Source organism: Sardina pilchardus, chromosome 12, assembly GCF_963854185.1.
Source record: "Sardina pilchardus chromosome 12, fSarPil1.1, whole genome shotgun sequence".
Classification (NCBI taxonomy): domain Eukaryota; kingdom Metazoa; phylum Chordata; class Actinopteri; order Clupeiformes; family Clupeidae; genus Sardina; species Sardina pilchardus.
The window spans coordinates 13,363,728-13,378,727 of NC_085005.1; the positions used below are offsets into that span (position 1 = coordinate 13,363,728).

At 43.4% G+C, this 15,000-nt stretch overlaps 1 protein-coding gene across 3 annotated transcripts in view; it reads left to right on the top strand.

Annotated features, from left to right (window-relative positions):
- Positions 1 to 15,000, top strand: part of eya4 (EYA transcriptional coactivator and phosphatase 4) — a 67,935-nt gene that overhangs the window by 5,421 nt on the left and 47,514 nt on the right. For all 3 annotated transcript variants that reach the window (XM_062551164.1, XM_062551165.1, XM_062551166.1), the window contains exon 2: positions 1,664 to 1,742. In XM_062551164.1, coding sequence (XP_062407148.1) covers positions 1,710 to 1,742 — 33 coding nt within the window. In that variant the 5' untranslated portion in view covers positions 1,664 to 1,709. The remainder of the gene's footprint in view (positions 1 to 1,663; positions 1,743 to 15,000) is intronic.

Below are 15,000 nucleotides of genomic sequence, written 5' to 3' on the forward strand. Positions count from 1 at the left end.
GCGCAGCGTCATCGGGGTGGCAGTCATGCTAACCAACATTAACACCATGCTCCATTTCAGCCGACAAGATATCAAAAGTCAAAGCTGGCCGAGAGTAACCACTGAATGAATCATTTGATAGCTCAGGTTAAGTTGTAAAAAGCCTTGTGGAGATACATATTCAATGAAGTAGCTGTTCATAGTTAAGTCATCACAAAAGCAAAATAAGCAGGCTTTTCTCCCCTTACTAAAGCATATAGTATTATAGCCCAGGCTACATGCTAGGACTTAGAGTGAGTATGCATATGAGTTATGCAATTTGACCATTTGTGAAGGAATCATGCTATTTCTTCCATTTGTAATTTGCATGCACGGTGGATGGATGGAGTTGCACACAGACTCACATTTTAGCATTCGTTAATTTGTTTAAAATATGCAAATTAGTTGAGTGGAAACCAAGCTACTGGTAATTGCTACTATTATCATTATTAGACTGGCCCAGCCTAGCGGGATATTTGAGATGATCTTAGGTTTTTTTTTTTATCAGATCTACAGTAGGGCCCTAATTTCAGTCCTTAGGCTGATCACAGGTGCGCAGTCAAATCAATTGGCAATGTGTCTTGTGCATCAGCTGAAGCCATCATGCGGTGAATGAGAGCACTGATCCGCCCATGTTTGAGCCTCGGATCTTGCTCTCTGTATCAAATTAGCAAATAGATCTTGATTAGCTGTTGCTGAACATTTGTTTTCGGTTGACTTTAGACTTTTGGTCTTAGCCTACCATTTCATTTAGAGCACAGTGAGGTAAACGAGATAATATCAGATGAGATATCAACTTCAACTCTGGTTGCATGAGACGAAGCTGATGTACAGTATGGGTGTCATGTAATCTCAACTGTAGGTGCTTTCTATGCATTACAGTAATACATGAATTCTGTGTGTCACGCGGAGTGCTGTTGCCGTTGGTGATGGTGTGGGTCCTATCATATGGAATGTGCTTTGTGCTGTCCGGTGGGGGTTTATGATGAAAATAGCATCTGATCAAAATATAATGCTGTCTGGTGTGTGTGTGTGATAAGTTAGGTATCTTATTATGTATAGTGCCGTGCCTCTCTCTTCTCTAGGTGTGTGTGTGTGTGTGTGTGTGTGTGTGTGTGTGTGTGTGTGTGTGTGTGTGTGTGTGTGTGTGTGTGTGTGTGTGTGTGTGTGTGTGTGTGTGTGTGTGTGTGTGTGTGTGTGTGTGTGTGTATGTGTGTGTGTGTGATGATGAGTTAGGTATCTTATGATGTATAGTGCCATGCCTCTCTCTAGGTGTTTTTGGTGTGTGTGTGTGTGTGTGTGTGTGTATGTACTGTATGTGTGATGAGTTAGGTATCTTATGAAATGTAGTGCCGTGACTCTCTCTAGGTGTGTTTTGGTGTGTGTGTGTGTGTATGTGTGTATGTACTGTATGTGTGATGAGTTAGGTATCTTATGAAATGTAGTGCCATGCCTCTCTCTAGGTGTGTTTTGGTGTGTGTGTGTGTGTGTGTGTGTGTGTGTGTGTGTGTGTGCGTGTGTGTGTATGTGTGATGAGCTAGGTATCTTATGAAATGTAGTGCCGTGCCTCTCTCTAGGTGTGTTTTGGTGTGTATGCATGTGTGATGAGTTCTGAGTGTCATGGGATATAATGTCTCCCTTGCAGGTCCTTTCTGGTTTGAGGCTGAGGAGAGGTCAGGACTACAGAACAAATGGAGAACACACAGGATATGAGCGACCAGACGGTAAGTGACAAAGTGTTAGTGTGTGTGTGTGTGTGTGTGTGTGTGTGTGTGTGTGTGTGTGTGTGCGCGCGTGCGCATGATGTCCAAGAATCAACAAGTTGTTTTTGAATTTATACGTATCTGTGTATGTGTATGTATGTGTGCCAATGCAATGTGTGTGTGTGTGTGTGTGTGTGTGTGTGTGTGTGTGTGTGTGTGTGTGTGTGTGTGTGTGTGTGTGAGTGAGCGTCTTAGGCCACCCAGGTGTGTTCAGTGCTGGGCCAAGCTGACTTTAATACACAGCAGATGTGGTCTAGAGGAGTGGTTACGGTAGCCATATGGCAATCATAGGCCTGAATGGGGCTCATATCCACACACACACACACACACACACACACACACACACACACACACACACACACACACACACACACACACACACACACACACACACATTCACTGACATGCTGTTGTCTTAAATATTTTGTTATTTCTTCCTTCCTATTCACATATATTGAGCATGCACGCACACACCTGCACACACACACACACACACACACACACACACACACACACACACACACACACACACACACGGTGGATAGTGAGAGAAAGGGAGGCAGGCGAGTCTTGGTCTCCTCCTGTTCCTCTGGTGAGAGAGTGCTAGGTAGGGTGCAGAGGACAGAGTGCTCTTTGTTGCCTTCTCTCTCACAGCTATTCACTCTTCCATGTCAGTGACTGTTAGTGTGTGTGTGTGTGTGTGTGTGTGTGTGTGTGTTATTACACACCTCTCAGAGGTTCACTCTTGTAAGTGTGTGTGTGTGTGTGTGTGTGTGTGTGTATGATTATGATAATGACATGACTGTGTGTGTGATGTCGTATATGTCTGTGTCTATGTGTATTGTTTTTCACATGTCAGTGTTTCATACTTATGTGTGTGTGTGTGTGTGTATGTAAGTGTGTTTGAGTGTGTGTGTGTGTGTGTGTGTGTGTGTGTGTGTGTGTGTGTGTGTGTGTGTGTGTGTGTGTGTGTGTGTGTGTGTGTGTGTGTGTGTGTTGTTTGTGTCTGTGTGTGTGTGTGTGTGTGTGTGTGTGTGTGTGTGTGTGTGTGTGTGTGTATGTAAGTGTGTTTGTGTGTGTGTGTGTGTGTGTGTGTGTGTGTGTGTGTGTGTGTGTGTGTGTGTGTGTGTGTGTGTGTGTGTGTGTGTGTGTGTGTGTGTGCGTGGGTGTGTTAGAGCTACCACCATCACAGTCATTCATTCTTCTTTGTTGAATGAACATTAGTGTTTGAAGAGCCAGGCATTTTTGTCCATCCGTGCCAGCTCCTTAAGCTGGAGCAAGCGAGACAAGAGGGTGGCTTTCTCCGTCTCCCCACATTGGCTTTATCAGCGGCTCCGTTATGCGCTTAGTATGGACTGTAATCAGATATCATCTCCGATGTCCCCTTCCACCTGAGGGAGAACTACCTTATCTTCATACCCAGAAATCGCAGAGTGACGTTCTACAGCACTTTGCCTCCGAATTTGGTTGTCTTCTATAAGCGTTTACAAAGCGTTTAAAGTAAATGGGCTTTACTTGTCCCTGTCGTCCCTGAAGGAACTGTGTAAAGATTTTTCTTTTATTATTTTAAACTGGGGAAGATTGCCATCATAATCTTATGTACTGCAATTGATCCCTACCACAAATTGTCTCACATATTCAAAATGTTAGCAGACACAGCAAACGTGAATTTCAATGCCTGTATACAGTATTTTTTCCAATATCAAAATGAATACTTTTCTCTACCATGGACAATAGGCATAAACAATACTTTCACCCTCTGGGATAAAACTGACATAGAGGCATGTCTGTGTCAAGAGAGTCGAATCTGATTATGATGATATACCAATCTCTGGATGCCCTGATCTGTGGTTGTTATTGGGCTCTAACTCATGGTGATTGATAATCTTTCATCGCTTGCTTATTACATGGATGTGTTAGTTATAGAGGGTTAAATAAAGTGATTCTGGAATCCCCCCATAAGAGCAATGCCATTGTGTTGTCTTTAATGACAAGATTTGAGATCTCCATGTGGTAGCACTTTATTTTAGGGATCACATAACTTAGATGCAAATATATTGTGCATCTGAATTCAATAGATAAGTCTGTATGAAACATCATGGATCCTTTTTAAAGTCTGTATTCATTCATTTCTTTTTAGTTCTTACTCTTATCATTCTCTCGTATCGGGTTCACCTTAAGCTTGTATATAATTAGAAAGAATTTTACTTTTCTCTGAATATATGTTTTTGTAGTAACAGAGAAAATAAGTTTACAGATTTTCTCAGTCGCTTTGGTACATTTCTCAGATCAGAATTGAAGTTCTTAAAACTGCCTGTTCAATCTTCAGAACATTGTGTCACTTGTGCACATCAAAAAAAGCAGTTTCTCATTCCTTTGATCAGGTTGCAAATGTTTTGGTATGTCCATGCAAATTATCATTTACTATTCTCGGTTAAATAGTCTCACCCTGCACAACATTTAGGCATTAGTTCATAGTATAAGTCGTTTGATGCGAAATGGTTGAACATGTTGTCAAATGAGAATTTGTGGCCCAAAAGACACGAACACCAGGAGGTGTAGGAAGACTGTCTTTTCCTTTCTTTGTCGCAATTACATGGTCTGTCAACAAATTACAGTAAGAGACAGTAAAAGTGTAAATGTGAATCTTGTCCAGTCTCTTGCTATCAAACTCCCACATACACTGTGTAACCTACAATTTACAGAAATTGTCATCAAAACGTTAGCCATAATTTACATCAGAACATCCCTCCTCGTTTTGAGAGATGGACTAAGGATTTTGAGCAAGAAACTGGCTTTTGCAGGTAATCCATGGTGTTATGTTATTTGTACAAATAGTTTTGAGAAATGCTCTTACTGTTATGCTAATCTCAATGATGTTTCGAGAAATGTACCAAAGCGATTGAAAAAATACCTTTGATTGAAATAATCTCTAAATCTTTGTCACTCACTGTGATGGCTCAACCTTTGTCCTCAATAAAAATAAAAGGAAAGAAAGAATATAAGAAGATAAGATGGAAAGAGGGAATTAAGATAGGAGGTGTAGAAGGCAGAAATGAAAGGCTGGACTGGAGCAGAAATGGAATGAAATGAGAAAATAGAGAGAGGAGAGGTATGGATGGAGAAGAGGATGAGCAAAGGCATGGAGAGGAGAGGAGAGGAGGAGAGAGGAAAGGAGAGGTCGGTTCACCTTTCCGAGGTTTGCAGGTGTAATTTCATCTGTTCAGATCTGGCCTGCACTCCAACAGATTCTGTTTTTTTATTCTCTCTCTCTCTTTCTCTCTCTCTCTGTCTCTCACTCCGTCTTGCTTTCTCTCACTACCTTTTTAGTCATCCATCACTCTTCATCCATCGCATCTATTGACATTTCACTGATGACACAACAACATGATTTATGTTGAATTTGGAATTTTAATTTCATAATGGTGTACCATTCACTACCTTTGATAAATTCGCTAGAAGTGTTCCATTCGCTACAACTGTTTATGGAAAACCATCTAGCGCAGTAGAAAAATGTGCGGTAACAGGGCTCTGATGATATCATTTTGATTCACTAGAATTGTTCTTTTTAATAGAAAACCGTTTTGCCACTTCTTATGTCGCTAAAAGATAATTCGCTTTAAGAGTTAATGCACTTGAAAAACTGATGGAAAAAGGACTATAGTAAAGCTGTGTTCCAGAAGAGAAAGTACACTTTTGTTCAAAAGTTTTGAGTTACCTAGAAATGTCTTTGTTTTCATCATTTGCATAAGTACTGTAATTTCCCAACTATTCGCGGCTTATACATTGATTTTGCAAAATTCCTAGGTCACATATTATTATACCATCCCATGCCACATCATGTCATCCTACATGATGCCACGTCATGTAATACCACACTATGGCACTTACAGTAATGTCATACCATCCCACACTATGCCATGTCATGCCATCCTACACTATGCCACTTCATGTACTGTAATACCACACTATGCCACTTCATGTACTGTAATACCACACTATGCCACATCATGCCATCCCACACTATGCCAGGTCATGTAATAACACACTATGGCACGTCATGCCATCCCACACTATGCCACTTCATGGCATCCTACACTATGGCACCTAATGCCATGCCATCCTACACTATGGCACCTAATGCACATCATACCACACTATGAAACACTATGCCACATCACATCACATACCGTCACGTCATGCCACATTGTGCCGTATGCCGTCATGTGTCACCATTGGCAGCATCATTGGGCTACTACTGTTGGCCATAGAGAGAGAGAGACAGAGAGAGTTGATGAGAGTTTTATTCCAACCTTATATGTTTTTCTTATACAGTAATGGCAGTGGGGGATTGTGTTACCAACCATTTAGATGCACTGAAAGCCATATAACATTATAGGACAAGGAATAAAATGGGAAAAACTATTATCGGTCAGAAATTCACCTCAGACTGGTAAAATTTTCCAGCACAAACCATAACCAAACAAACATGTTTAGGTGATTAGGGAAAAACAAAGTGCTACAAACACTAACCACTAACAGAACCCAACAAATGTGTGCTCTTGCTGTGTGTTCCAGTTTATTGCCATTTGTGAACTTGTGAGCTAATAGCATTAGCATTCAGGTTCCTACTTTTATACCAAACGATTTTCCTCTCCATAGCCTTTCACTAGTGTGCTTCATATCAGCACCTACTACTAAGCATTGGAATATAGAGGGGGTGCCGTGGCGCAATAGGCTACAGTACCCATACCATGCCATACCACCCATACCATGTACGAGTCCGTGTGCCCAGGCACTCAGGTTTGAATCTGACCTGCGGCGGTTTTCCGATGCCATCCCATCTCTCGCTTCCAATCGCATCCTGTCACTCTGGAATGAAGGCTGAAAAAGCTACTTTAAGTGTTGGTCTTTCAAGTGCTGTTACTGTCCACCATACTTGAGTTCACTGTATTCTGTGGCGAGCGAGAGTGAGTGAGTCATAAGCTGAACACAGAAGTTGTTTTTGAGGCACCCTGACATGGTCATATAGGTTTATGATGATACAGTATTGTTTTGCTGCAACGCATCCACAGAGTGGAGTGGTCAACTTCGTGAATTTAGATATCTAACGTAGAAAAATGGAGTGTGTGTGTGTGTGTGTGTGTGTGTGTGTGTGTGTGTGTGTGTGTGTGTGTGTGTGTGTGTGTGTGTGTGTGTGTGTGTGTGTGTGTGTGTGTGTGTGTGTGTGTGTGTGTGTGTGTGTGTGTGTGTGCGTGCGTGCGTGCCTGCGTGCGTGCGTGTGTGCTTGAGTGAGCGAAAGTGAGAGAGTGCAAGGAGGGGGTATTTTTAAAGTTATTTGATGTCAGTTGACATGTTTTAGGGAATGGAGAGAGAGAAGGAGAGATGGAGAGAGAGAAGAGAGAGAGGAAGAGAGAGTGAGAGAGAGAGAGAGAGATACCCCAGGGAGAAATACAGGGGTTTCCTGGATGTCAGAGGAAAAGCAAGTGAAGAAGAAAGCAACAAGAAGGGAAAAAATGAAATGATGTTTAAACTCCAGCAGCCAGCCTTCCTTTGGAGCAGTCAGATCCAGAGCAGAGGCCAGAGCACACACACACACACACTCACACACACGCATACGCACACGCACCATGCACGCACGCACGCACGCACGCACGCACACACACGCACACACTCACACAGACACACACACACACACACACACACACACACACACACACACACATACACACACAGCCACATACACACAGACAGAAACACACACACACACACACACACACACACACACTCATACATACTCACATACATAGAGGGGCAACCGAGGAGCAAGTGGGGTTTCAAGTTCCCCTCTCTCTTTCACACACACACACACACACACACACACTCACACACACACACACACACATCAGCTAATGTGCACATGGGATCATGATCGTTTCCTCCTAGATGGTAGGTTACAGATTTATATGCACTGATCAATGACAGCCTCAATCTCAGTCTCACCCGGATTTGACCATACAGTTATCAGTCTGTGCATGATGCTGCCAATGGCGCTGGGATTATGATGATGATGATGATGACAATGGAAATTATGGAGATAGTGAAAGATGAAGACGGTAATTTTGTTTCGTTTTTTGATAGATGCGTCATAATTGTGTTTATGTTTATGTTACATTTTTATGTGTGAGCGTGTGTGTGTGTGTGTGTGCATGTGTGCATGCGTGTTTGTCTGTGTGTGTGTGTGTGTGTGTGTACAGAATGTGTGTGTATGAGTGCGTATGTGCGTGCGTGCGCGTGTGTGTGTGTGTGCGTGCATCACTATGCGGTCTCTCAGCATGATAACAGCGCAGTGATGTTTAGTACGAGCTGGCAGGTTGGGCTGGTTTGGCTGAAGTGCACGTGGCCGCTCAGAGCTCCCTGTGCACCATTATTTACTAGGCAGGCAGGCCAACAGCTGGCAAGCCATTCCCCATTTAATTAAATGCTTCTGAAACCCAGCCCCCCACTAATGAGATTAATTTGAATTATTAACGAGGAGCTGACACAGCCACAAGACCTCATGAATATTTAACCAGGGCTTTGTCTTGCCCAATCGGATGGGAAGGGGCTACTTTAATGCCCGAGTGCGTTTTTTATATAAAGTTTCTCTTAATGTGCATTTGGTTGGAGATGGGGGGGAGAAGAGGAGAGGCGGGAGGCAGTGCGATCAATCTTAATTACATACGTAGCAAAAGTACACACACATACACACACTCACAGATACACACACACTCACACACATACAGTACACACAGATATACAACTCAAAGAGATAGAGAGGGGAAAAAAACATTAAATTAGATTTTTATTTGCGCAGTATTGTGTACACTTGTTAACCACATTTAGTTTCTACTACACTCCCTAATACACTCTTTCTCTCTCTCTCTCTCTCTCTCTCTCTCTCTCTCTCTCTCTCTCTCTCTCTCTCTCTCTCTTTCTCACACACACACACACACACATACTGTACACACACACACAGCCTTAGTTCTGTTCAGTAGGTGTGTCTATAGCTCTCAGGGGGTTCAGTAAGTGTCCAGTTTCCTTCCACCAGATCTCCCCCCTACCCTCCAGCAGAATGAACCGTTCCAATCACCAAGAGCTGGTTGACATGGTGATGGAACAGTTCAAAACTTTAATGGGGACAGGCCTGTTGGTTGAGGGCATTTCTAAAGTATTTCCAAGATTACATATGATCCCATTTTCCTGCAGTGCGTTTGTGTTTTTGTTATCTTGAGACATTGTGTAATTTCTGTCGGAATGAAGCAACTGTGCTGGCTCGGAGTTAAGTTGCCATGGCAGCAATACCTGTTTTTCTTTGTGCTCTCCTGGCTTTTGTTCTCGCATTGTGTTTTTGATTGCGGATTACTGGACTTAATGTGACGGCAAACACAGAACAGCCTGTCACTGGCCAATGCATTCTGATGGCCCTTTGTAAATATGTGACACAGTAAACAAAGTTATATATAGGCTATTCACTCCCTGCTCTAGCATAGCATTCAGACTCCTATCAGAGGACAAGATACCTACCTCATTGAAATACATTCAGTTGATGTGATATTATGTTCAGGTCTTTAGGTGCAAAGGCATTGTCTCTATTAGTTTCACTACTGATTAAGAGTCACAGTATTAAGTACTAGTTCTAGTAGCGTACTAAGTTCTGTTTTTTTAGTGGGGACAGTAGTTTCGGATCCTCCTCTTGAGGAGACTTCACTGCTAGTACCCAAACTGAAGAGGATCTGGCCTGAGGTCGTCCCTCTCGTCAACTGAGGATCCTTCAGAGGACAGAGGAGTAGAGATCAGGTGGCATCTCAACGTCAGACGGAACCCTGAGGCATTGACAAGAACCTTAGACGGGACGGGTGCCCCGAGGATATGATTAATACTTTAATCACTGTAAGGCTAGACACAGCCTTTACATTTCAATGTACACGCTATAGCCTACAGTACGTGCAGGTAAAGTGCATGTGTAGAAGACCATAGGCAGTGTTTTGTAGTGCCTTTCGGTCTCTCTCTCTGTACCTTTTAAAGTGGGTCACTATCAGGTATCTTAAGGCACTATATATGCACTTCACTTTTTTATATTAGTATGTGTTCTTAGGTCATGTACATCTTGTGCTTGAGGTTGGAATCATGAAATGATATAGGCCTACTAACATGAGAAGTTAGTGCCTGGAGCATCCATTGAGTATTAGCCAAATGGGGTGCCATCCGTTATCCTTTACATATAGTATGTACTGACCTGAGAAGTACACACAGTGTTAGTTATTGCTTGTGTAAGATCACTGGAATATAAACACTTAATGCTAAATCATCTGATCTCTCCCATAGAAGCAAACTGATTTGCAAATGGTGTCTTTGACTGCGTATTAATGCAATTAGACCATCCATTTTAGACCTATTCCCACTTGTGTAGTCTCAAAGGTGTTTTTTGACACTGTGGTGTAGGGGATAGAAAATCAGAGGAATATGCCATGAACCTTGTGTATTAAAGTGTATATGAGCACCGGCTAGTGATTTTAGTATGGAGAATAGTGCGTAGTGCTCAGATGATAGTGATTGGCTGGAAGGCCAGTATTGAAGAAGACAAGGATGTGATCCAGGGTTTGTGTCAGACATCTGACTGGAAGCCAGGTTTGAAGAAGACTGTGAGTGAGCGATCCAGGTCCAACCTGAAGGCCAGGTTTGAAGAAGGTTTCAGGTGTGTGATCCAGGTGGGAGTTGGGTACCTGAACGATGGGATACCTGCCACATGGCCACCTGTGCTGCAGTGAGACCGAGACAGAGAGCTGAACGGTATAGAACGCAGGTGTTGGATCAGGTGGGACATAGAGAGTGACAGAGGAGCTTAAGGAGGTTTGAGAGAAAGTTGTTACAGAAAGTTGGTAGTATTAGAGAATTTGTGTGTCAGCCTTCGAGTGTGTGCGTGTTGTGTGTGTGTGTGTGTGTGTGTGTGTGTGTGTGTGTGTGTGTGTGTGTGTGTGTGTGTGTGTGTGTGTGTGTGTGTGTGTGTGTGTGTGTGTGTGTGTGTGTGTGTGTGTAGGAGGCAGTGGTATCACCACCACCTGACAATTAGGTATCCTGGGTTTGATTTCCGAGTCGCCGCTACGAGTCGGCGTCGCTTTTGGAAAGAAGGTTTGCTAAATACCTGTCAATCTTCTTTCTCTCTCTCTCTCTCTCTCTCTCTCTCTCTCTGTGTGTGTGTGTGTGTGTGTGTGTGTGTATGTGCGCATGTGATGCTCCATCAGCTGGCAAGCAGACAGGAAACACTGCATCAGGTGACAGCTGGAGAGGAGCTCCAACAGACAATCCCCAGTCCCCTTTTTCTCAAACTCATTAACCCCTCCTCTCTCTCTCTTTCTCTCTCTCTCTCTCTCTTTCTTTCTATCTCTCGCTCTCTCTCTGATCTCTCTCGCTATCTAATCATCTATCTATCTATCTCTGTGCATCTATTTGACAGATTCTGTGCATCTGTCTGTCTCACTGTATCTAAAGGCTTGTTATCAATCGCTAATAACAGCGATGGCAATAGTGGTGGTGTTGCTGTGTACTAGGTGCTACGGCCTGTGGTGCTTCCTCACCGTGGCATGGGTGTGGTTAGCCTGGGGCTAGATAGTTAGCCTTTTAGGTGTCTTTGATCCATGTGACGGTCCAACAGTTGGGGGTCCCAACCCCCTCCTTCTCCCCTTCGTCCCCCCTTCGTCCCCCCTTCGTCCCCCCCTCCCCTCCCTCTCTTCCTGAAGAGCATTAACCACCTGCTTTTCCAGAAATCACCCATATCACGAGGGGGCGGGGCTGCTGGTGCTGGAGTGGTTAAGGACCTGGGTTTCCCAGTGGAGCACTAAACGCTTGCGTGTTAAGTCCCCTGGCTCCCCCAGAGGAACTGGCCCTGTGGTTAGCTCACTGGAGAGTGGTGTGGGTAGAATGTAAGCTAAAGGAGCATTAATAATGATTCTGGGTATCACTAATAAAGTTACACTCTACAAAGTAATGGGGCCAGTACCGGTTCTTCAGAGCGATGCCATACTGTAGTACAGGGACACACACACACACACACACACCTCTACCCACCATTTCCACTACTGTTTATTTTGTGCTCATATGTGTATACATAATGCATTTATATTTTCTTTCCTTTGTGATATTAATGTTATTTGTATCACTACTGTAGCTTTGGCAACTCTGTAACAAACAGTCATGCTAATAAAGCACCCTTTGAATTTGAATTTCAATTTGACTCCCAAACTGTGGGACACATACCACCGGTGGTACGCAAGCTGCTTCTAGGAGTATGCAAGATGAAAAAGGCTATTGGCGGAGAGGTGTTAAAAGTGAACTTTTCAAATGTTCTGTAATTAATTCACGAATGAATAAGTGGTTTTCGATCGGGTTCTAATGATATGGAAGCATAGCATTAAAGGAAATCATTTAGCTTTATAGCAGGCTACGTTTTCATTTTTAAAAAGGGGGCTTATTCAACATGATGCCTGGAATGCCCTCAATAGAATGTGTTGCTTTTTAGTGTGACGGATGTTGGGGGTATGCGAGCCGAGTCAGGACGTAGAAGGTGGTACGTGGGGGGGGAAAGTTTGGGAACCGCTGCCTTAGAAGAACAACGCAGAGTTTAGACTCTCCATGGAACCATCCAAAAATGTAAAGAACTATTGGTAACACTTTACTTGACGGGTTCGTTCATAACACATTAATAACAGCTGTCATGAACTGCACATGAACCATTCATGACTGTTTCATGAAACATGACTCAACATTCATACCAACCCTTTCGATTGTGTTATGAATGAACCCGTCAAGTAAAGTGTTACCGAACTATTTAAGCACCTTTATTTCTTGTTACAGTGTGACAACCTGTGTAACAGTATGTAACACCACATACTTGGCGTACTCATTATACTTGTATATGGTGCACACATACAATACTAGCATTAACTATTTATCTGTTGCATTGCTTGTGGTAGAAATCAACAAAAGTGGTTGTTTTATATGCTAGGTGACTGCTCTTTAATTAACTCTTTAATGGCTCCTGTGCGCTTGCCTTCTGGTTAATGTTAGGGTGTCAAGAGTCCCAAACTTCAACAAAGTATTGTAACAAGCACTTCTTATTACATGTGTACTACTGATCTGTAGGTACATTATGTATCGACAACATACTGTACGTATGTGATATTACATACTGTTACATAGGCTGTTACACTGTACTTCATGATGTAGATACACTGGAACAAGGATCCCGTAAAATAAAGTGTTAACTAGTTTTTTTAACTCTTCATGCTCTTGCACTGGGAACTGCTCTAAGGCGCTATGCACTTTTTGTGACACATACGTGTGTGTGTTGAGAAAGACAGAGGAATAGAGAGAAAGAGAGAGAGAGAGAGAGAGAGAGAGAGAGAGGAAGAAATGAAAGGATGTTTGGGGGGCATCCTTTTCCTCCTTCTGCTCTTCCTCCTTCTGCTCTTCCTCCTCCTGCTCTTCCTCCTCCTCATCTTCCTCCTCTTTCTCCTCATCCTCCTCCTCTCCTATGCTGTGCTGTGCTGTGCTGTGCTGGGGGGTATCCGGTGGGATCCATTACTGTAGAGACCTTATCTAGCATGCAGGACCACAGCAATAAGATGCTCCACAGGACTTTGATTAGGTGGATTGTGTGTGTGTGTGTGTGTGTGTGTGTGTATGTGTGGATATATGTGTGTCTCTGCATATATGTGTGTGTGTGTGTGTGTGTGTGTGTGTGTGTGTGTGTGTGTGTGTGTGTGTGTGTGTCCATTAGACACACAGAGAAAGATTACCTAGATCAGGTATATGTGCACTATATGTAGGCCTGGCACTAGTGCTTGGACCAGCATTAATATTTATTCTTAAGTGGGACATCCATCAGGATAGTAGTGTCAGGTGTGTGTGTGTGTGTGTGTGTGTGTGTGTGTGTGTGTGTGTGTGTGTGTGTGTGTGCAGGCTCGGGGGTGGGGAGAGGTTTTCTAATCTTAGGTCTTAGTCCTACTTTTGGCTGTCCTCCGGCCTCTTAACATTTAAACCATAAAGACGGAGAAGAAGTCACCTGATAGGGCAGGCCCCGAAACAGGTACCAGTTTCAGGTGTGTGTGTGTGTGTGTGTGTGTGTGTGTGTGTGTGTGTGTGTGTGTGTGTGTGTGTGTGTGTGTGTGTGTGTGTGTGTGTGTGTGTGTGTGTGTGTGTGTGTGTGTGTGTGTGTGTGTGTGTGTGTGTGTGTGTGTGTGTCTGTCTGTCTGTGTGTGTGTGTGTGTGTGTGTGTGTGTGTGTGTGTGTGTGTGTGTGTGTGTGTGTGTGTGTGTGTCTGTCTGTCTGTCTGTCTGTCTGTATGTGTTGTTTCTATGCGTGTTTGTATGAGTGTCAGTTTATTTGTTGGTGTGTGGCAGTTTTTATATGTGTGTGTGTATGTTCATGTATGTCAATGTGTAGGTGTAGGTGTCAATGTGTAGGTGTGTGTTGTTTGTTTTTATGTTTGTGTATATGCCCATGTGTGTCGATGTGTGGGTGTGTGTTGTTTCTTTGTTTGTGTGTGTGTGTGTGTGTGTGTATGTGTCTGGCGCAGGCGTTTGGGAGAGTGTGCAGATATTGTGTGTGTGTGTATGAGTCTATGTGGTGAGGTGTTTGAAAGAAAGATGAGAAAGTTGATAGAGGAATTACAGGGTATCCACTCCACCTGCAAACAAGTATTTATGCTCATGGGTATTCAGTTCCGATGGAGTTATGTGTGTCTTTGCATGTCTGTGTGTAAGCATTTTGTTGAACAATATCTCTCTCGGCACACTCAAACACACCTCAAACACTCACACGCACGCACACCTCTCTCTCACACACACCCGCACACCTCTCACACACACACATGCACACCTCTCTCTCTCTCTCGCACACACACACACACCTTTCTCTCACACACACAAACACACGCACACCTCACACACACACACTCTGTTCTTTTTTCCCCTTTTTTCTCTCCTCGTTCTCTTTCTGTTTTTTATAGTTTCCCTCTCCTAAAGAATAGGGCATTTTTGGGAGGGGATGTGAGAGGGATAGTCTTACACCACCGGGGGCATGCAGAAATGTGTGTGTGTGTGTGTGTGTGTGTGTGTCTGTGTGTCTGTGTGTGTGTGTGTGTGAGGAGGGAAGGAGGCACAACAATGTATTTTACATG